General features: G+C 46.6%; 1 protein-coding gene across 10 annotated transcripts in view; it reads right to left on the bottom strand.

Moving 5' to 3' along the window:
* Window positions 1–21,118, bottom strand: part of GARNL3 (GTPase activating Rap/RanGAP domain like 3) — a 143,662-nt gene that overhangs the window by 93,175 nt on the left and 29,369 nt on the right. For 7 of the 10 annotated variants that reach the window (XR_007122267.1, XR_007122266.1, XM_047699901.1 and 4 more), the window contains exon 3: window positions 11,890–11,959. Coding sequence is in view for 7 of the 10 variants with exons in the window: in XM_047699901.1 (XP_047555857.1) it covers window positions 11,890–11,959 (70 nt within the window). In the remaining 3 variants the exon portion in view is untranslated. Of the gene's footprint in view, window positions 1–11,889; window positions 11,960–12,689; window positions 12,710–12,967; window positions 12,991–13,487; window positions 13,492–21,118 lie in introns of those variants that run through there. The other 3 variants (XM_047699906.1, XM_047699903.1, XM_047699904.1) reach the window with 3 other exon arrangements.

The raw sequence follows: 21,118 nt of genomic DNA, 5'->3' as shown, positions 1-21,118 counted from the left end.
AGCAATCTAGCCATGAAAGCTGTCTAGGGCATAAATCCAACAGGGTTTGCTAGGAGACTGGATGTGGGGTATGGGAGATTTCCTGGTTTCTGGAATTCGCAACTGAAAAGAAGGTAGCGCCATTCCCTCAGTGGTTTGGGGTTGGGAGGAGGGACGACCTGAGTTCAGTTCGGGGCACGCTGAGGTTCAGCCGCCCACAGGTTTTCCCAGGAGAGACATCCAGTGGGCACCCAGGCAGATGGTTCTAGAGATCTGGGAAGAATACAAGGACGCGTGAGTCACCGTCTGAAGGCAGTAAATGAAGCCACAGGGTAGGAGAGATCACCAAGAAGGAGCATGTAGCATGAACAGAGTGTCTGAGACGGAACCCTGAGGAGCCTCAAAATGTGAGGACTGGGCAGAAGAGAGGGAATCCGTAAAGAAGCTGAGGGGGTAGAGTAAGGGAGCCGAGGCACAAACCCCAGAGAAGGCGTTCACTGGGCTCGTGCTGCACACTGGGCCTGGAAGGTGATGATTAGGAGCGATAACGGTCTTTGTGACCTTGGCAAGAGCAGGCTCAGTGAAGAAGAAGAGGAAGCATCCAAAGGAGGAATTCAGAAGGGAAATTGTGGAACTATCCCAGGGATCAAACACAGACTTCAGACAGTGGCTGAAAGGTGCTCCCAGAGTAATTAAAAAGTCTTCACATCTCTCGAGCAAATGTGGTTTGAGATTATATTTTGAAAGACTGCGCCGCAGCGATAACTACAGTAGACCGATTAAAAAGCTGAGGCCAAAAAGCATACAATCCTTTTCTTACACATAAAGGAAACCAAAGTCACTGCTTTAATTAAATGGGTAAGATAGTTCCGTATAAAAATGAGATTATTAGCTGGGGCTCATGCATAACAGTGGGGCGTGAAACCGGAAGCCCTCAGTGGTCCGTCAGCCATGGCGGCCATGCTGGACCCAGGGTGTGACTTGCCCTACCCTCACCTGGTGGGGAAAGCAGGGGAAGCCAGCTGTGGAACCCACCATGGATGCTCCAGCCAGTGAGATGGGTACGTACCTGAAGAAAGCAGGTACTTGACCGGAGACAGGGCGGGGCTGGAAGGCCAGGGCCTCAGCGGAGGGGCACTGGGAGGTGCCCTCGGTGACACTTCAAACACTCTCTCTCCTGCCGCCCTGGGGGAGGTCTCCCAACCCGCAGGGGGCAGTTAGTGAGTTAAAAGGGCTAGAGTGGCTTCTGAGGGCCTAAAAAAGAGCTCTGAATGTTCAGAGCCCCCATGGTGAAATGCTGGAAAACAGACCAGATTCCTTTTCAGCATTAACAGCACCGAGAGAAGTAAAAGAGTGGTTTTCAAATGAGAGGGAGAGAGTGTGTTTGTGGTTGTTGGATCCCACAGTTCTGATGGTGGACCTGCCTAAATTCAGAAGTAAGCACGGGTTCTTAAAAAGCCTTTTCAAAACAATGAAAATATTTGCTCTTCAGGAGAACAGCATACAAAGGTATATAACGTGATATGCTTTTTTTTAAAAAAGATTTTATTTATTTATTTGACAGACAGAGATCACAAGTAGGCAGAGAGTGAGAGGAAGAGAAGCAGGCTCCCTGCTGAGCAGAGAGCCTGATGCGGGGCTCAATCCCAGGACCCTGGGATCATGACCTGAGCTGAAGGCAGAGGCTTTAACCCACTGAGCCACTTAGGCACCCCTAACATGATATACTTTTGAGCAAGTTAAAGATGTACTTTTGCGACAATGGATAGTACACACTGTTGAGCCCGGTCTGACTGGAAGCTGAGGGGGTGGGTGCAGGGCAGGGGTCGCTCTGGCACAAGATGGGAGAGGCGAAGGACATTACCCAAGAGGCACCAAGAGAGTGTGTGTGAGAGACACATATGAGAACTGTCCCTCCTGGGCATATGAAAAACCACAATCAAGGCAGAAAACTTGATTTCCTGTGAAGAATTTACCAAGTAAACAATCTGTTAACAATTTGTGTCTCTGTTTATATAAAAAATAAACAGTTACACACTGGCCAGAATTTGAAAGTATTTTTATAGTACACCAGAGTACTACTATACGCCACTACTTGAAGACCACTGGAGTCCATGAACAAAGACCCAGGAGACCAGTAGAAGGAGTAGGAGCCAGAGATGGGCAGCTGAGCTGGGGTCCCTGCGGCAGTAGGAGATCACACATCCTGTGGGGAGGGACATGGCAGCACAGGGACGGGAGGCCACCAGGAAGAGCATGAGCAACCCTGGACCCGCAGAAGGTTGGGAGTAGAGTGTCTCCAGTTCTAATTGTTATTGTTGTTGTTTTAAACTCCACACCCAGTGTGGGGCTTGAACTCATGACCCCAAGATCAAGAGTTGCATGCTCTACTGACTGAGCCAGCAGGGCGCCCCCTCTGTTCTAGTTTTGAAACTAGAGATCATGCTGGTGCTAAGGAAGCAGTTGTTCCCAAGACTCTTGTGTGGAAAAATTTAGAGTACTTTTTTGTATTCTTATTACAGTTTATGTCTACCTTATTTTTAAGAAATGTTTAAAGCACCTTACCAAAATATCTTTTTTTTGTTTTTTTTTTTTTGAGAGAGAGTGTATGTGTGTGCGCTCACGTGAGTGGGGGTGGGCAGAGGAGGAGGGAGAGAATCCCAAGCAGGCTCCAGAGTCCAGCGTGGAGCCCGGGGGTGCGGGGTTGGGGGCAGGCTTGGTCCCATGACCCTGAGATCATGACTTGAGTGGAAATCAAGAGTCAGACACTTAACTGATTGAGCCACACAGGTGCCCCTTTCTGAAATATATTTTATTCAAAGGAGAAAATTAGATATAGAGCACGTTCAGAATAAGGGCAGATTAGGTGTGGGTAAATCAAGTGAAAATAAGAGAATCAGATTAGGATGTATGCTAGAAAGTCCTTTAAGGTAGTTAGCGGCAAGGCCAAAAACAGGGCTCCGAGCTTCCTGGAGGACAACGCAAAGAGGAAAAAATCCAAGTCCTTTATAGGCTCCCTACTACCTGTAAGATTAACAACAAACCAGCTTCACGGGGGAAGCATCGTACTTTTTGGTCCTGAGCAAAACTTTCCTCATAGGTCCTCTTAAAAGTGAGACTTTGTGGCCCACTGAGAAAAGTCCTCAAGAGCATTCTGTAAGAGACATACCATCTAGCTCCGTATGGTCCTCTTCCACTCTGTCCATCAGGGCAAGTTGAAGGCGTAAGATCAAGGCACAAACCAAGAGAAACAAGTCTAAGAGAGGCCAAAGACAGCAGGCCAAGTGTTTGTAGCTATCTTATGGTTGAGATTAATCCAGGAATTAAATTTAGACCACTTATGGCATGGATGTCTCTTTGGATAATTCTTTATCAACATTTTTCTCAAAATCAAGCTTATGAAGATGTGGCCAGAAGAGAGTTTGAAATTAGACGTTTGAGCTGAAACCTAAGGCAGAGCTTCTCTGTGCTACTGATTAAGGGCAGAAGAGTTTGCTCCGACAATCAACTTCATTTCTTTAGAAACCCAACCTTTCAGCAGTGGGGGCTGTAAGAGTTTGGGCTCAGAGACTGAGAGATGGGGCCCTGGGGCTCCTGGAGCCCACGGGAGACCTGGGTTGGAATGTCACTTTCACCCCTCACTGGCTGTGGGACCTCTCTGAGATCATCAGTTAAATGGGGAGCCATTCAATCCCCACAAATGTCTCCTGAACCCCCACAACGTCAGCATAATCAGATAATACCTGCTGCACAGGTGTTTGGGAAGGTCGGACAAGTAAATGCTCCTAAAGCATTTAGCTCAGGGACCGGCATGTAGCCCACATTCAGTAAACATTAAAACTGGTGACAGCAGTAACAAAATAATGATCACAGTCAAAGATTTCTGGCTCCATTATGATACATAAATAATTTCAGGAGGAAGGTCTCAGATTCTACATCATAGAAGATAGTGGCAAGAATTTTAAATTTTAGCCTGGGAAAGGTTCAAAGTCACCCACAAAGATACCAAAAATATCCACAAAAGCCCCCACACTTTTAAACCGCATTAACTTACTGGGAAATGCTCTGAGATAAACATGTCTGGAGGTACCTCGCTGAGTCAAGCTGCTATTTAAGACTCAGATACGAGCCAGGTCCATTTTGAAGAAACATCTGCTGAAATGATGATTTTAGCTGTAGAATGGCGCAGTCCTGATGTTCGGATGTTCCTGAGGGAAATCTGCTGGTACCTTCACTAATGTCTCAATTTGGAAATACTACATGGAATATAATTTTTCCCATAAAATGCCTATGAAAACAAAAAGCCTCCTCAACCCTGAATAGAGAACAAAGCTGCACTGTGTCAGGGACGTTGGACGGGCCGCTAAATCACTCATTAGCCAAGAATAATCTTTCTGTACAACAGTCCCACAGGCATCATTCAAATTCGTGCCAGAGCAAAAATACCAATCACTACGTATCGGGCGGCAGGAGTCCTCAACAGTCGAAACCTCACATGTGAAAATCTGCGGATGGCACCAAGTCCACCACGAACCATTCTTTTGAGGGTAATTAGGTAGCACAGATAGCCTTTGAGGCCACCATGAGTTCATCACAGCAAAACCATGCCGTCCTTACAGGGAAGCATTTTTATGTTCCTTTCCTATACAGCAAGGGAGCATGCGAATCATCTAAATGCGGGCTTGAGGGATGAAGGTACAGGCTTAAAAAGGATTGGACAATGTTTATCTGGACTTGACACTGCCTTCCAGACTGTGGCACCCCCCAGAAGTATCAAGATGGCGGGTTATAGGACAATCGGCAGCGGGGCTGGGAGCGAGAGAGCTGTGCCCACATCATTCATCATTCATAACATACCAGTTTCGTATCCATTGAGTCAAAGGCCAAAAAAAGATCAATAAAAGCTACAAACAATCTTTGGTTTTCCTGACAGATTTCCATATGAAGTGATGAAGAACGGGCAATGGTGTAACGGCTATGCCTTGCCGAGAATCCTGCCGCGAAAGACCAGACTTCCATTTCTCAAGAAGAAAAATGGCCTGTGTTTTGGATGGAACGCACTGCAAGCTAATGAGGCCAATTATACTGGGGGAGGGGGTCCAAGAGGCTCGTTATTCCCTTCTTGTATTTCTAGTTGATAGGTTAGGCTACTTCCTAATTTCAACCAAATCGAACCATTCATTCATTTGATCGATATTCACTAAGTAATGAACACTAAGCATTGTGCTTGGTGCTAGGGACACAGTGGTAACTAAAGAGCCATGACTCCTATTTTTAGGGGGTTTATAATCTGCACCCTTGTTTATGGGATTGAAAAAGGTGTCCAGAACAATGGTCCACTGGCAGAAGAAGATATTTTCACCAGGTGCTTTTAGTTTGAGCTTTTAATATCTACCATACAAGGCAATGTAGAGAGGCATTTGAGGTGTCATATTATTTGAAACTGAATTTTGTCTATAACCTTTTGAGAGGAGCTGCCCCATCCCCAAACTGTGCTGAGGAGATGGGTCTAGGTTATACCATATGATCCCACTCCCTGAATACAACAGTGTGAATCAGGGATAAACACATGAGCTAGAGGAAGCTATCCTTGACATTCTACTTGGAATTTGAAATTGGACCCAAGAGTGAACAGACTGTGGTGGGCAGTGGAGCTGTAAGACAAAGGGAACTGGGGGGACTGGAAGTCATTTTAGTGATAAACAACATTTAGTAAGAACTCAGAATGTGCCAGGCCCCGTGCCAGGTCCTAGACATACAAATATGAACAAGACAAACGTGGTTCCACCCTCATCTCTGGTGGATGAGAGTAGTTAGTAAACAAATACGTGAAATAAATAGAGCATGCTAAATACTGTTAAGAAAAGAAATAGGAGGCTGAGTATAGAACAGCATGGAGAGAAGGACCACTTGAGGTAGGTGGGTTGGGGAGGCCTCTCTGAGAAGGTAACATTTAAGCTGAGACCAGCCATGAAAAGTGAGGGGAAGACCGTTCCAGGCAGAAGAAGAGTAAGTGCAAAGGCTCTGGGACAGGGAAGAACTCTTGTGTTCTCGGGACCAAAACAAGGCCAAACGTGTGAAGCACAGTGAGAGTAGCATGAGGGCAGGTGGAAAAGGCAGGCAGAACCGGGATCACTCAGGTTCTTATAGGGCTTTGTAAAGGGTCTGGACTTGGATGGGCAGCCAATGAAGGGTTTTCAGAAAGAAGAGACATTATATTGCCAACATTTTGAAACATCACTCTGGTGTGAGGACATACATCTAGACAAATGGGATAGAAGAGAAAACCCAGAAACCAACCCTTGCATGCGTGATCATCTGATTTCAGACAAGGGTGCCAAGACCATTCAATGAGGAAAGGACGGTCTCTTCAACAAATGGAACTGGGAAAACAGGATATTGACAAGTACAATAACAAAGCTGGACCCTATGTCATTCCATACACACACAAAATAGCTCCCAATAAATCATAAACCTATCGAATGAACTTGGACCCCTACCTTACACCATAGACCACGTAGAACAACTCAATATGGATCAAGGAAAAAAAGTAAAAGCTAAAAGTATCAAATTCTTAGGAGAAAACACAGGGGCAGATCTTCCTGACACTGGCTTTGGTAATGACTCCCTGAATATAACACCAGAAGCACAAATGGCAAAACAAACAAACAAAAGGATGAATCGCACTTCATGGAAACTACAGACTTTCATGCATCAAAGGATATTGTCAACAGAGTAAAAGGACAACCCACATAACAAGAAAAAAGATTTGCAGATCATATTTCTGATAAGGGAATTAATATTCAGAATATATTAGGAACTCTTGGAACAACAACAGTAACTCAGTAACAAAACAAACAACTTGATTAAAAAATGGGCAAAGAAGGCAAAAAAACTTATATACCATTTTTCCAAAGGAGAAATACGAATGACCAATAAACACATGAAAAGATGCTCAATATCACTGGTTATGGGTGAAAGGTAAATCACAATGAGGCACCCCTTTACAATGCACTAGAATGGCTATTAAACAAAATGGAGGGGTGCCTGCACGGCTCAGTCATTGGGCGTCTGTCATCAGCTCAGATCATGATCCCAGGGTCCTGGGTTCGAGCCCTGTGTCAGGCTTCCTGCTCTGTGGGAAGCACGTTCTCCCTCTCCCACGCTTCCTGCTTGAGTTCCCTCTCTTGCTGTGTCTCTTTCTGTCAAAAAATAATAATAAAATCTTTAAAAAATTTTAAACAAAATGGAGCAAATATCGGTGAGATTGTGGAGAAACTGGAACCCTTGTGCATTGCTGGTGGAGACCTAAAACAGTGTGGCCACTATGGAAACATGCTTGGGAGTCCTTCAAAAGTGAAAAATAGAATTATCCTATGATCCAGTAATTCCACTCCCAATCAACAGACCCAACAGAACTGAAGAAAGCAGGGACTCGAACCAGACTGGCAGGCCAGCGCTTACAGCAACATTATTCACAATAGTGAAAAAGGACAAGCAAGCCAAGTATGTACTGAGATAGATCAATGGATAAGCCAAATGTGGTGCGTCCAAAGGACAGAATGCATCCACGAAAGGGAATGAAATTCTGATATGTGCTATAACGTGGATGAACGTTCAAAATCTCATGCTGAGTAAAACAGACCAGACACGATGGACAAATATTGCAGAACTGTACTTACAGGAGGTCCCACAGGAGACAAGTTCATAGATTCAGAGGCAGAATAAAGGTGACAAGGGCCTGGGGCGGAAGGGCGAATGCGGACTTGCTGTCTAATGGGCATAGTCACTGTTTGGGCTGATGGCAAATACTCTGATAGTGGACGATGGTGACGGTGGCATAACGTGAATGTACTTCCTGCCCTCTGAAATGATCCTTTAAAAATGGTAAGTTTGGGGCGTCTGGGTGGCTCAGTCGTTAAGTGCCTGCCTTCAGCTCGGGTCATGATCCCAGGGTCCTGGGATTGAGCCCCACATCGGGCTGCCTGCTCAGCGGGGAGCCTGCTTCTCCCTCTCCCACTCCCCCTGCTTGTGTTCCCTCTCTCGCTGGGTCTCTCTCTGTCAAATAAATAAATAAAATCTTTAAAAAAAAATGGTAAATTTCCTGTTGTGTATATTTGACCATAATGAAAAGAAGTGTTAAAAACCCCCGCCACCGCTGGGAGAGCAGTCGGGAGAGAGACGACCGTGCAGTCTGGGGAGCTGGCTGGCGGAGGGGATGGCATCGGCGCTCAGAGAGAGAGAGAACGGGCGAGATGAGCGATAGTCTGGCGGCTTCCGGGACCCAGAAGGCCCAGCCGGGCTTTCCCCGCACTTCATTTGACTTCATTTCGGTGAGCCTCACCTACACGCGCTCAGAGAACTGCTTTGGACTTGAGCTGGACTGAGTGGGTCTTTGTTCCTTGCAAGGAAACAATTCCTGATGGAGGCAGGGAACAGCCAGGATCGGGCTGGTTCCTAAAGCCGGACCACAGCTCCAGGAGGGCAGAGAACCTGCTTTTCCCTCTGCTCAGTGCCTAGCACTGGGCCGGGTGCGAGGGGGCAGGGGCCGGCCTTCAATACATGGGTATTGGATGAGCGCTGACCCGTTTATAGAGCACCCCCCATGGATCTATAAAGGTCTGAGCTTCCACATGCTCACTCACAAGTCATACCCAGTCCAAAAACAAGGCAACTGAGCCCCCAAATCTGTCCTCATTACAGATGTTAACAGCCAAGCTTGGTTCTTCACAAGGACTTCTACCTCATCTGTTCAAGGTCAAAAGAAGTCGATTGCAAAATTTCAAATTTTGCACCCTTCTACAAATGTTGAGTTTCAGGATGCTCAAGATTTATTGGGTTTCTAACAATTTCATCAAACCAGGTATGTAAAAAAGTTAAGCTTATTTTCTCATGCACATAAAAAACACAAAAACAAGCTTTTTTTTTTTTTAAAGATTTATTTATTTATTTGATAGAGAGAGACAGTGAGAGAGAGAACACAAGCAGGGAGAGTGGGAGAAGGAGAAGCAGCCTCCAGGCCAAGCATCGGGCTCGATCCCAGAACCCTAGGATCATGACCCGAGCTGAAGACAGATGCTTAACCACTGAGCCACCCAGGCACCCCCACAGAAACAGTTTTTAATAATTTGCTGGTGGTCATAGATGAGAGAAAATGTCTCCTTCCTTAAAACACAGGAGTCAGAATTTCAAGAGATCTTTAGATGGCAAAAATGGAACTTGGCTCATTTGATTTTTCTCAATCATTCCAACCACCAGGGCGTGCCATTACTAATAAGAGAAAAATTGACACAGCCTAATTTTACAAAAGGAGGAGAACTGTTACCTAGAGAATTGTTTATAACGATGTTGGGCTATCACACAGTTAAAATGGTAACATGAGGACTATATGATGAGAAGACATTCACAAAACAGAGCTGGATGAAGAAAGAGGAAGACAAAATTATATGTGTAATTTGATTACAGCTAGGTGGAACCGAGGTTAGTCGTTATAAAAATTGGAAGGTACCAAAATGAGATGGAAAAAGTGGCAATGGGGCAGGGAAATTATAATACATAGGGTTTTTAAATCTATTTAAAAAATTTAGTTTATACTATTTTAAAAGTCAGCTAGAAAGACACACACACACACACACACACACACACACACACACCCATGGCTCCAGAGCAAAAACCTGAACAAATGGAAGGAAGAATTCTGGTCACTGAGCTGCCGCATGAGGTTGAAGATGACTGAGGACAAGCCTGGAGTTCTTTCTCTAAGGCAGGGTTTCTTCAAGTGTGATCCTGGGACCAGTGACATCACCATCCCCGGGGAACTTGCCAGAAAAGAAAATTCTGGGTCAACCCCAGATCTACCAGATTGGAAATTCTGGGGATGGAGGCCCAGCAGTCTGTTCTGAGAAATGCTCGACGTGCTCAGATACGTGCTTAGGTTTGAGAACCACTGCTCTCAACTACCTCCCCTGTCCGACCGTCCGTGGTTTCCCCGAGTCTATAAAGGGTCCATCTTTCACACCTTTGAGCTCTCCCCAAACACCACTCTCATGGTTTATGAGAGCTTCATGGGACTTTCTGGATCAGGTCCAAAGTCCACCTGCAAGCCAGGTCCTCCCCTTTGGCCACCAAATTTCATCTTTACCACCATGGCTAGCTACCTACCGTGGCCTGTGCTTATGAGTATCATCTCACTTAATCTCCTGACAACCCTATACGGTAGGTAATATTAATATCCCCGGTTATATAATATATAATAATGTATAATAATGTATTATCCCCACAGATGAGAGAAAGAAGGCCAAAAGAAGTCCCAAGATCGGACAACTAGGAAATGATGGAAAAAAACGACTTCATGGCACAACTTCTTCAGCGCCACTGAGGTTCAGAGAAATGCACAGACGGTGGTGGGTGCTGGAGTTGGTAGGTGAAGCCAGGCCTGATTTCCAAGCCTGCCCGCTTTGTGGCCAGTCAGCTCTGCTGCCTCACACACTCTGCGAGGCAGGGCCATTTGCTCACTGGCCCTGGCATACATCACTGCCAAGAATCACATTGTTTGCAAATATCCACTGTCTGTCTTCTCTACCACCAACCCACGACTGTCCGTCCTACCGCCTCTGCGAGGCCTTCCCGGCTGCTTCCCCAAGATCCCTGGCTGGGATGGGTCACTTCCTCCCCTCTCTTCACCCCGACAGGCCCTATCTGTATCCCTCTCCCAATATTTACCCATTCCCCTCCCTGAATTGTATAGTTCTACACTTGATCCTTCGGGGGAGGTGGTGGTCTGAGTTGGCCCGGTGCCACCAGCGACACAGAACGCGCATTGGTGGAGTCGATCAATGTGTCTTTTATGTGATTCAACTCATTTTCTAGTTATTTTATGTATCTTATCTGCCCAGCTCAAGACACTAAGCTCCTTAAGAACAAGGACCAAATCTTTTAGTTATTTTATGTTTTCAAGAATACTCAGCCCTGGGCCAGTTGCACAGCCAAGTCTCTAATACATAAGTGAATTCTAATCGAATGCTACTGGTACACAACTCTCGTATAATTTTTCCTACTACTTAAACCCTGCAAGAATGCAGCATATATTAATGGAGGAAAATTGGGTACTACAGAAATGGATCCAAGCAACTCATTTTCTGTAAATAGATAGAAATAATAAATTCAATGTTTTTAATAGTGTTAAATAATAACAAGAGAATTCTATGAGCACATTTTCCTGAAAATTTGTTCAAATTTCCATGCAACTGGCGTGGGGGGGGGATCACAGTTCTGTCCTTTAAAAGACTGAAGCAAAATGTGCCTTCATTATTCCTCTTTTAAAATGAAAGCATACTATTTTAAAAGATCATAACATAAACCCTAATGTCTCTCATAAGGAAAATGTGGAAATTTTCATTCCAGGTATTGATCATCTATTACAGTATATTCTAGCCCAACAAATATACTTTTAACAGGAAGAAAAAAAAAATCTCATCAATATTCTCATTCCTACCACATACCCAGAAAGCAAAGGTACAGAAAATCAGAACATGTATTTCAATCATCTTTAAACCTCAAAAACTAGATTTATTAACTTTTAGGAATAAGATAATATAAAAACCAAATGCCACCTCTCTTAATTCATAAATCATTTGATTACATACCCCAATGATATGCAACCAGAGAAAAATACCCAGCCACAACATATTTTTAACAAACTAGAAGGCACAGATTAAGAGTACGTAACAATAAAAACAAATAAAGATGATCAAATTATTATGGCCTTTCAATAGGCATTTTTCTCCCATCCCAGCCTTACACGGTACCCACATGGTCTGACAGTAAATATACAACAAAAGATCTGATGAGTTTGGCAATGCTCTAATTCTAAATCAATGTACTACCACTGAACAGACAGTGTAAACTTACCAGCTCCACAGATCCATAATGTTTCCTACTGAAATCCCCACGTCTACAGCCTAGGTCTTCCGAGACAGAGCTGGAACAAAAATGCTTCATCAGTATTACACATAGCGATCTGGCCACAAACCTGCCAAAATCGACTACCATTTGCAAAAAAGGGCTGCTATGGAACAGGCTTTGCCCCAGCTCCTCACTGCAGGGGAGCCTCCTCGTAACAGACACAGTCCCCAGCAGCCATTGCAGAGCCCGCGTTCACGGAGCCCTCGGTAAAAAGAAAAACACCCGAGTCATCCCTGGAAGTATAGGCAATGATTGAATTAAATATTTAGTCGTTTGCAATCGATTGAGATTTCCAAGGCTACTGGTGGTTTATAATTTCATTTCTGTATAACCAAAGGGGATGAGAAGCCTTGCAGTAAACTTGAGGCCAGGGACAAAGCTTGCAATTATCTTTCGTTTAAGAGAGTCTCTTTGTCCCAAATATTCACCGTAAAAATAACCAGCATTATTTGAGGCTATAGAGCAGAAATGAAACTTTAAATAGGAGGAAGAAACTTCCAAATCCTGGCAGGCCCCACCCCACCCCTTTTCATTTACGACAACATGACAATATGAAAAAAAAAAAAAAAAGAGCAGTACTGACAGAAAACCTAAAGATCTAACTTCAAGGATCTTTAGTTTTTATGTAACAATAGCTAATACTTCCCCCAGCCCCAGGCCTCCCCCCACCCCCACCAAGGCTTAAGTCAGATAAGAAAAATCACACACATTCTGAAGAGCAATTAAAATCAGGGCAAAACTCTTACTGCATTTACATCTTGAATGCAGAGTTCCATACTCAAAAGACACACATCTTATCGAGGAGTTGGTCTGTGTAGGACCCGGAGCGGTGCGCCCAAGCCGGTGCTCCTGAAACCACAGGAGCTCCACAGAACAAGCAAGCAGCTTTAACAAGTTTTTTTTCTTGTAGATGTCATGCAAATAACTCTCCCCAACCCTAGGAAACCAAATTGCACCAGGGCTACACGTTCCATCACTCCAAAATATTTGGGATCTAACATGCAAAGAAAGGTGCATTTTGTACCTTTTCATCCTCCCTTAAAAGGTAGCTACATTTTCTAAATTACAGCCTTCTTGGCAGGCTGAGAGAGACTGACTGCACTGGTTAGCAGCCACAGACCTGACTCTTTGCCAGGACACTCTTTGATAGGCTCCAAGCAAGACAGCACGAGAGAAACGAGGGTCTATTGGTATTCTGCTTCCACCATTTCACAGAGATGGCTGAATTAATCTTATACAAGAAATTTAACCTTTTGTAGTCCTCACTTCCCTAGCAGAAAATGTGCAACAAATTAACGAATGCAGCTTGGAAGGGTGCCCCAGATACTTCCCCGGCTACCGTCCGGCTTCCAGAGACTGGGTTTTTCTACCCCCCAGAAAAGTCCCTGAAAGAGATTTAAAAGTTCTCTCCATGGCCTATTCCGGTCTGTATTAAATATGTCCTCTAGGCCCATTTTCTTAGCCTGTTCTGAAAACCCTCCCGGAGAATACCACCAGTGCCCTACATAACAGTTTCCAGATCCTTCCCCACGGCCCTGGGTTACCGAGAGAGCGGGGTCTAGTGACAGGAGCGTCTCTGCACCAGGTCAGAGATGGGGCGCAGAGCGAATGCCCAATGGCTGGTGATTGAAAGCTCTGTCTGCCCAGCTCAGCTCACTGCTTCAGTTTGGGGGGGGCGGGGCACCGCCCCACCACCAACAGCCACAGCAGCTTCTAACACAAATGACCAACATCGTGAGAAGAGGAAAGGATGCCGGGCTCTGGGCCCCTCCCTGGACCGCCCTAAGCACCACCGAGGGTGTTCTCAGACACACTGCCTGCTCCCTAACTTTGCCAACAGCCAGAAACTAACACAAAAAGAGATGACAGCCCTGCATCCTGGGGCAACCACATCCTTCGAAGCTGCCTAGCGGGAAAGCAGTGTCCTATGAAAACAACCCAGAGAGAGAGAAACAGAACATCTGCTATCAGCTGCCCTTTTCCCCTCTAATTACATTTTGTGCACTTGGCTGCAGAGACAGTGCTTGCTAATGGCGAGAGCAGGCTCAATGACACGGGGAGCCTTTCTGCGGCTGCAGGAGGCACTCGAACACTCCGGCCTCCCCGGCTCCCTCCCCAGGCTCCCTGGCCCCTTGGCACCCAGCACAGGAGATACGATTAAAAGGAGTTCCCCAGAGCTCCTAGAGAGTTTCGTTCTCCTGTGGGTCCCAGGGTCTGGCCTACTGCTCGGCACAGCGCGGACACGCAGGAAATGTGTGTTGTATCGATGAAGGTATCTGCCGATCGTCTGGGTCTTACTCGCCAGTGTGAGAGCACCCCTGGTGAGCACCAAGGCAGGCTGCCTGTTGACAGTTTCCATCCTCAGCCAGTGGTCACTAGTCCGTCAGACAGTCCTGGCCCAAGGAGCAGACACTGCGATGTGCCTGCCAAAACCTAGTCTCTTTTCCTCTTGGGCTTGCCACTGGATGACGTCTCCTAGCCCTTCTTGCGGTACGACCCCATGACTGAGCTCTGGCCAAGAGAATATGGGTGGAAGCGCTAACGCCGCGTCCAGGAGCCCCTTGGCCGGCAGGGTGGAGGGGACCACAAGGACCTGCAGGAGGCCAGAGCTTCAGGATGGAAAAGACCTGGTCTCCAGGAGACCAAGGCCTCACCTCCGGGAACATCTGTACTAGAATACGCCACGAGCAAGAAATCGACGCTGAGTTGTGTCAGTCCCATAGCATTTCGGTTTACCTGTTAAAGCTGCCGTGTCACCCGAACTAATACGGAAGTGGGTACCCTGCAGTCGGGGTGCTACCATAGCAACGGCCTAAAATACATGGCACCTGCTTGGGAGGCAGGCAGCTGCCAGGGAGGAAATTGATCTTGGCGGCTGGGAGGATGGAGATCTAGGGAACACGGGCAGAATATGCGATAAAACGTAGCCCTACGGTTATGTGGAAGGGGGCCTTGTGCCTTCTGAGCCTGCAGCCTGAGGGAAAGTGGCCGGACACTGCAGTGGGGCTGCTGCTCCTCGTTGACCTCAGCAAAGTTGTTTTTTGGTTTTTTGTTTGTTTGTTTGATAAAGAAGAGAGGAGGGGCGCCTGGGTGGCTCAGTGGGTTAAGCCTCTGCCTTCGGCTCAGGTCATGATCTCAGGGTCCTGGGATCGAGCCCCGCATCGGGCTCTCTGTTTGGCAGGGAGCCTGCTTCCCTCTCTCTCTCTGCCTGCCTCTCTGCCTACCTGTGACCTCTCTCTCTGTCAAATAAATAAATAAAATCTTAAAAAAAAAAAAAAAAGAAGAAAAGAAGAAGAGAGGAGCCCAGGCAAGAACCTGATGGGTTTCACGCAAAGGAAGAAGGGAACAGAGAGGGTCTAGAGACTGAGGGCCCCACAGGCTTGAGAAATCACTGTTTCTGGACTGTTTCTGGACTCCAAACAGGAAGAGTTCGGTTGTGGGCAGAAATGAGGGGTACCTCTTCCAGACCCAGCCCGTACTAATTTCCCATGCATAATCCTTCCTGTCTTTCCTCACCCACTGGCTGACTGGAGAGGGCTGTGAAGGCCAATAGGGGTAAAGCCCCAACAAGGAGTGGGCTTGGTCCCTGAGTGACCACAGAGAAGATCCCCAGGGACATGAGTGAAAAGTAACTTTTATTTTATGTCACTAAGATTCAGGGTTTATGACAATAGGTGATTTTATCTTAATGGATACAGTTCTCTGTCGTTAACAGAGAGGAGAAGAGTAACTCCCACGGAAAGGGGTGGTCAGAGGGCTGACGGGCCGGGATGACTCTCGGGGGTCAGCAGATTGAGGGCCCCCCCAGATACCTGCTACGGCAAACAAAGTTTTATTAGCACACGGCCATACCCTTTGGTTACAGGGAGTCTGTGAGGGCGTCTGTGAGGGTGTCTGTGAAGGCGTCTGCATCACGAAGGGGCAGAGCCCAGCCGCTGTGACAGAGACAGAGACGTTATGGCCCACAAAGCTGAAGCGATCAACTGTCTGACACTTTACAGAAAAAAAAGTTTGCCTGCCATTGTTGCATAACCTCGCAAATCCCTGTTGCTGGTTTCAGGCCTCCCGGTAGACTGGGGTTAATAAGGCAATGGAAATACTCGAGTCCCTCAGCATCCCTGGGGGAAGGTTTCTAAAAATGCAGATTCCCTGGCCCCATTCCCAGAGGCTATGACTCAGCATGGCTGCGACTTTAACAAACAGCGGGGATTCGGATGCAGGTGGTCCACAGACAGTGTTGTGAAAAATACTGCCCTTCCAGATGATTCTGGAATCCCTGGGAAAACCCGTCAGCCATGCTGCAGCACTTTCATCAGGAGGGACAAGGCCGTGTTTGTTTTCAGGGGAGGACGTGTGATATGGTCCTTATGGGCATGTGACTCATGCACAGATGCATAAGTTCTTAACCTCTCTGGGCAGTGGTTCCCTCCTGTATGAAATGTGGCTCAAAGTATCGCCTACTTACCAGGGTTATAAAGGATAAATTAGAACAAATAAAAGTTTATTTTAAGCGCAAGTTCTGTCCCATAAAAACTCCTCAGTGCGTGTTAGCTGTTGTATTATGGCTCTTATTAGTGGGATGAGTTCTCAGGTTGTTAGAGCCCTGGGAAGGGACAGTCGACATAAACGATTATCCGCTCTGTAGAGAGTTTTAAATAAGACATCACACCCCCACAGAAGAAGAGGAGGTTTGGGGCCAAGTGCAGCCTCGCAGCTCAGCATCACGTTTCCTCCCTCTCAGGGCTGCCCTCACAGTGTGACCCCACCTAGAGAGTACTTGGGACCCAAGAGCATGTCACCAGCACAAGGCAGGTGCAAGAAGGAACCAGAGAGTTCGAGTTCCTCACGCCCATGCAATGTGTTCTGGGCTTTAAATATAAACTGTGTTTTAGCAAATTAATGTGTGAGGATGCTGGGTCAGGCCTTGCAAGTAGGCACAGAGCTGAGGGCTTTTGTGTTACGTCTCCAAGTAAGGCCTGGGAGGAGAGCAAAGATTTCCAGCCCCGCAAAGAGGCTAGAAAAAAATTACCATTATATAAATCAGGTTCCCGGAAAGCAAGACAAGCCCCTCCAGAGAGTCAAACTAAATAAGGAAAGAAAGGAAGCTGACATTCTGGGATACGGGTCCTTTACTCGGCTGACCTGGAGATTAGTGATTCCCCCTGACGATCGGCCAGACCCCACTAATCCAGGCCCCTGTCACTTCCAGCCCTGCTGGAACAATTAACGGCAACAGCGAGTGTGGGGACTCTTCCTGGGTCAGCTGACAGCATTTGTGAAAAGCGACAGGCAGATTTTCAGAAGCCCACTGACTAGCAGAGTTCAATGTCAAGAGGCCTCAGCCCTCTTGATCAGCAGAGGGTAAGAGACAGAAGGGAGAGATCCCCCTGAGGAGCAGAGAGGCTAAACAATGAACCAGACTACAGATTTCATCCTGGACGGAGCCTGAGCCTCCAAACACCAGGAACCAGAACAGTTCGGACCAGCTGTCTCGCCCGAAGGTAAGGGACACCTGAGAAGCAGAGATGTGATCATACAGTGATTTCCAAAGATGAAATGGAAGAATTTTGTCCTCTTCTGAAGACAGTTCAGATACAAGGAAGGAAGAAGTCAGCAGGCAGATTTGTAGAGCGTAAGGAGCCCTGGAAATCAGAGCCCCTTGGTTCTTGCTTCAGACAGCTCTCTGTCCCCAATCCCGCGTCTGGGGTTGGGCTGTCATGTGTTCCTTGGACCAGGGTCTTCAGCATACCCTTAGCATGTCCCCCCAGCCATCAGACGGTCAGACAGGACTTGGAGCTCAGCTCTCTGGCACACCAGCTCAGTGACCTCAGGCAAGTTACTTCCCCTCTCTGAGCCTCTTCCTCGCCTGTAACATGGACTGAAATAATATCCATCTCCATGGGAGGATAGAAAGACACCATAACGTGCTCAGTACGGCACCAGACACATAGTAGCCACTAAATAAATGTTGGTTATTCCAACGTCCAGGGACCTTATCTGTCATGGTCATCACTATGCCTTGTGTGTCTTACAGAGTGGCTCATAGCCAGCTGCTCAGTAAATGCTGATTGGATAAATGAATCGTTAAGTGACAACGTCTGTTCACTTTTGCTCTGCTTACACTCAGGTGGGCTCCTGCCTCCTCCTCATTCCCCTTCCTCACCCCCCCACCTGCCATTAGATTTTCTGACAACCTCTGGATGCATCTGATGTTATTCACTAAGACACCTTTTTCACCTGAATCCTCTTTCTCCAACATTCTGGAACATCTTCCTCTGACAGTATTTATGTATCCACTAAGTTTCCGACAAAGACCTGGTTCTCTACTATGATTCAAGCCTTCTGGTAATTCCCTGCAAAGTTCCTCTCGATAACGATCCCTACCAGTGCCTCTGAAATTCTCTCTCTACATAAAAAACAGCAACCCTACCAAACACTGGTGAGGATCGGAGCAGCCAGACCCTTCACACATCTCGGTGGGAATGGAAAATGAGAAGCTAAGCCTCTTTGGAAAACAGTTTGGCAGTGACTTAGAAAATTAAACATGCAGTTACCCATATGACCCAGTAATCACACTCTTGGGCATTTATCCCAGAGAAATGAAAATGGATAGTCACAAAATTCTGTACACAAATGCTTTGTAGCAGCTTTCTTCAGAATAGCCCCAGGCTGGAAAAAACCCTAGAAGTCCTTGAAAGGGCAAATGGTTAGGGGGCACCTGAGTGGTTCAGTTGGTCAAGCATCCAACTCTTGATTTTGGTCATGATCTCAGGGTCATGATCTTAGGGTCATGTGGGATCGATCCCTGCATCAGGCTCTGCACTCAGGGGGAAATCTGCATCTCTCCTTTCCCTGTCCCTCTGCCTCTATCCTGGTTCACACTTTCTCTAAATTAAATAAATAAATCTTTTTTAAGAGGGCAGGAGGCAAATGGTTAAACAAACCATGGCATATCCAGCTCAGTAATTAAAAGAACAAACAGCTGATAAACTAACATAAATTTCCAGGGAATTATGGTGCATGAAGAAAAGCCAATCCTAGAAGGTCACAGATTGTGCGACTCCATTTATCTCACATTCTTGAAATGACAAGATGATAGGGACATGGGTATGGCCATGAAGGGCTGCTCGGGGAGCCTGTGGTGAGGAAGTCATTCCCTGCCTGGCCTGTGGTGGTGGCTGAACAAACCCATAGGTCTGATGGGACTGAGTGTAAAACGGGAACCGAGGACCAGTAGGCTGTATCGATGACAACTTTCTGTCTGCGATACCGCACACCACGGATGCAAGATGCTACTGTGGGGGAAACTGGGTAGAGGGCACCGGGGATCTCTCTGTGTTCTTTCTTTCTTTTTCTTAAGATTATTTATTTATTTATTTGACAGAGATCACAAGTAGGCAGAGAGGTAGGCAGAGAGAGACGGAGAAGCAGGCTCCCTGCTGAGCAGAGAGCCTGATACAGGACTCGATCCCAGGACCCTGGGATCATGACCCGAGCTGAAGGCAGAGGCTTTAACCCACTGAACCACCCAGGCGCCCCTTTTTTTTAAAGTAAGCTCTACGTCCAACGTGGGGCTTGAACTCACGGCCTGAGATTAAGAGTTGCATGTTCTTCTGACTGAGTCAGCCAGGCACCCCCTCTCTACATCTTCTTCCAACTTCATATGAATTTACGATTCTCAAAATAAAAAGTTTCAATTAAAAAATTCTATCTTTCGGGGCGCCTGGGTGGCTCGGTGGGTTAAGCCGCTGCCTTCGGCTCAGGTCATGATCTCAGGGTCCTGGGATCGAGTCCCACATAGAGCTCTCTGCTCGGCAGGAAGCCTGCTTCCCTCTCTCTCTCTGCCTGCCTCTCTGCCTACTTGTGATCTCTCTCTGTCAAATAAATAAATAAAATCTTTAAAAAAAAAATTCTATCTTTCACTCATTGAATAAATCATTCCTGAGCACGTGTGAGGTACCAGGTACTGGGCTCAGGTACTAAACCTGAGATGTGTGGTTCCTGCTCTCACGGTGCTTACAGTTTGGGGGAAAACATCAAGGACACAGGTCTTCATGGGAACCAAAATATAGTGCGAGCAAAGCACACCTGTGTAGGGCAAAGACGGTAAATCATACAACAGCCTCTTTTAACCCCTCAGGAGTAGCATATGCGATCTTCAGGTGTGGGTTCCCAGAGCAGAAGCCTGGGCGGGGGGCGGGGGTCTGTCCTGCTTTTCACAGCTCAAGATCCATCACCCGGAAAGCGGAGAACTGCGACCTACGAGAGGATTCCTGCCAATGTAAGGTCTGTCCATCTGCTCTTCCCCTTCCCCACTATTCAGTGGCCTGAGCTTCCCTTTTCCTATGAGGTCAAGACCGGAGAACTTTCCAGCTCTGAGGATAATTTGCCCCTAGGAGGCCCTTACAGACATGACCACCAAGTGTTAACACAGAAAATGGTTCAAGGGAAAAAAAAATCAACAGATAACACATGTTGCTGCATACCTCCCTTGATTACCTGCAGATTTTGCTGCTTTGGGGAAAGCCCTCCAAGGTCTGTCTCCCCAGGTCCTTAGGGTTTTTCCAGTCAGGTGTGCAAAATCTGCCTCCGGCTGTACCCAGGCCCTAAAGGGAGGCATGCTATCCAGAGCGGGCACTTTGGAACAGTCCCCCGCTGCCAAGAACCCTAGAGAACACCCAGGTCATTCTCACGCTTGCAACTCAGAATAGTGTGGTCCTTGGACCTGAGCCAGTGAGAAATGCAGACTCTCAGGCCCTACCCCAGACCTAATGCAACAGCATAGCATGAGCCCCTAAGGATTCACATGCACGTTGAACTTGGGGAAGCACTGATTCTAGATCCTGGTTCTCAAACCTAGCTATAATCAGAATCATCCGGATTTTTTTCTCTAATCTATTTTATGATGAACTATCTCAAGACAGAGAGAAACAACATAAGGAACATTATAGACAGACTTGAAACCCCTGGGTGCTTCGCTTTGACCCCACCATCATTTCTCCTTCCCCTGAAATAATCACTAAATAATTGGGTTTATACTTCCTGCTCATATTTTTGTATTTGTGCTGTGTGCTTATTCATAAACAATATGGAATATTATTTAGCATGTTTTAAAATTTTATACAAATACCATTACTACACATGTCTTCCGGCAGCTCGTTTCTCTGGATGGACA

The sequence above is a fragment of the Lutra lutra genome, chromosome 13 (genome assembly GCF_902655055.1).
Source record: "Lutra lutra chromosome 13, mLutLut1.2, whole genome shotgun sequence".
NCBI classification, from domain to species: Eukaryota; Metazoa; Chordata; class Mammalia; order Carnivora; family Mustelidae; genus Lutra; species Lutra lutra.
Note: the sequence above shows the minus strand (reverse complement) of the source record. Positions and strands in the feature narration are given on the sequence as shown.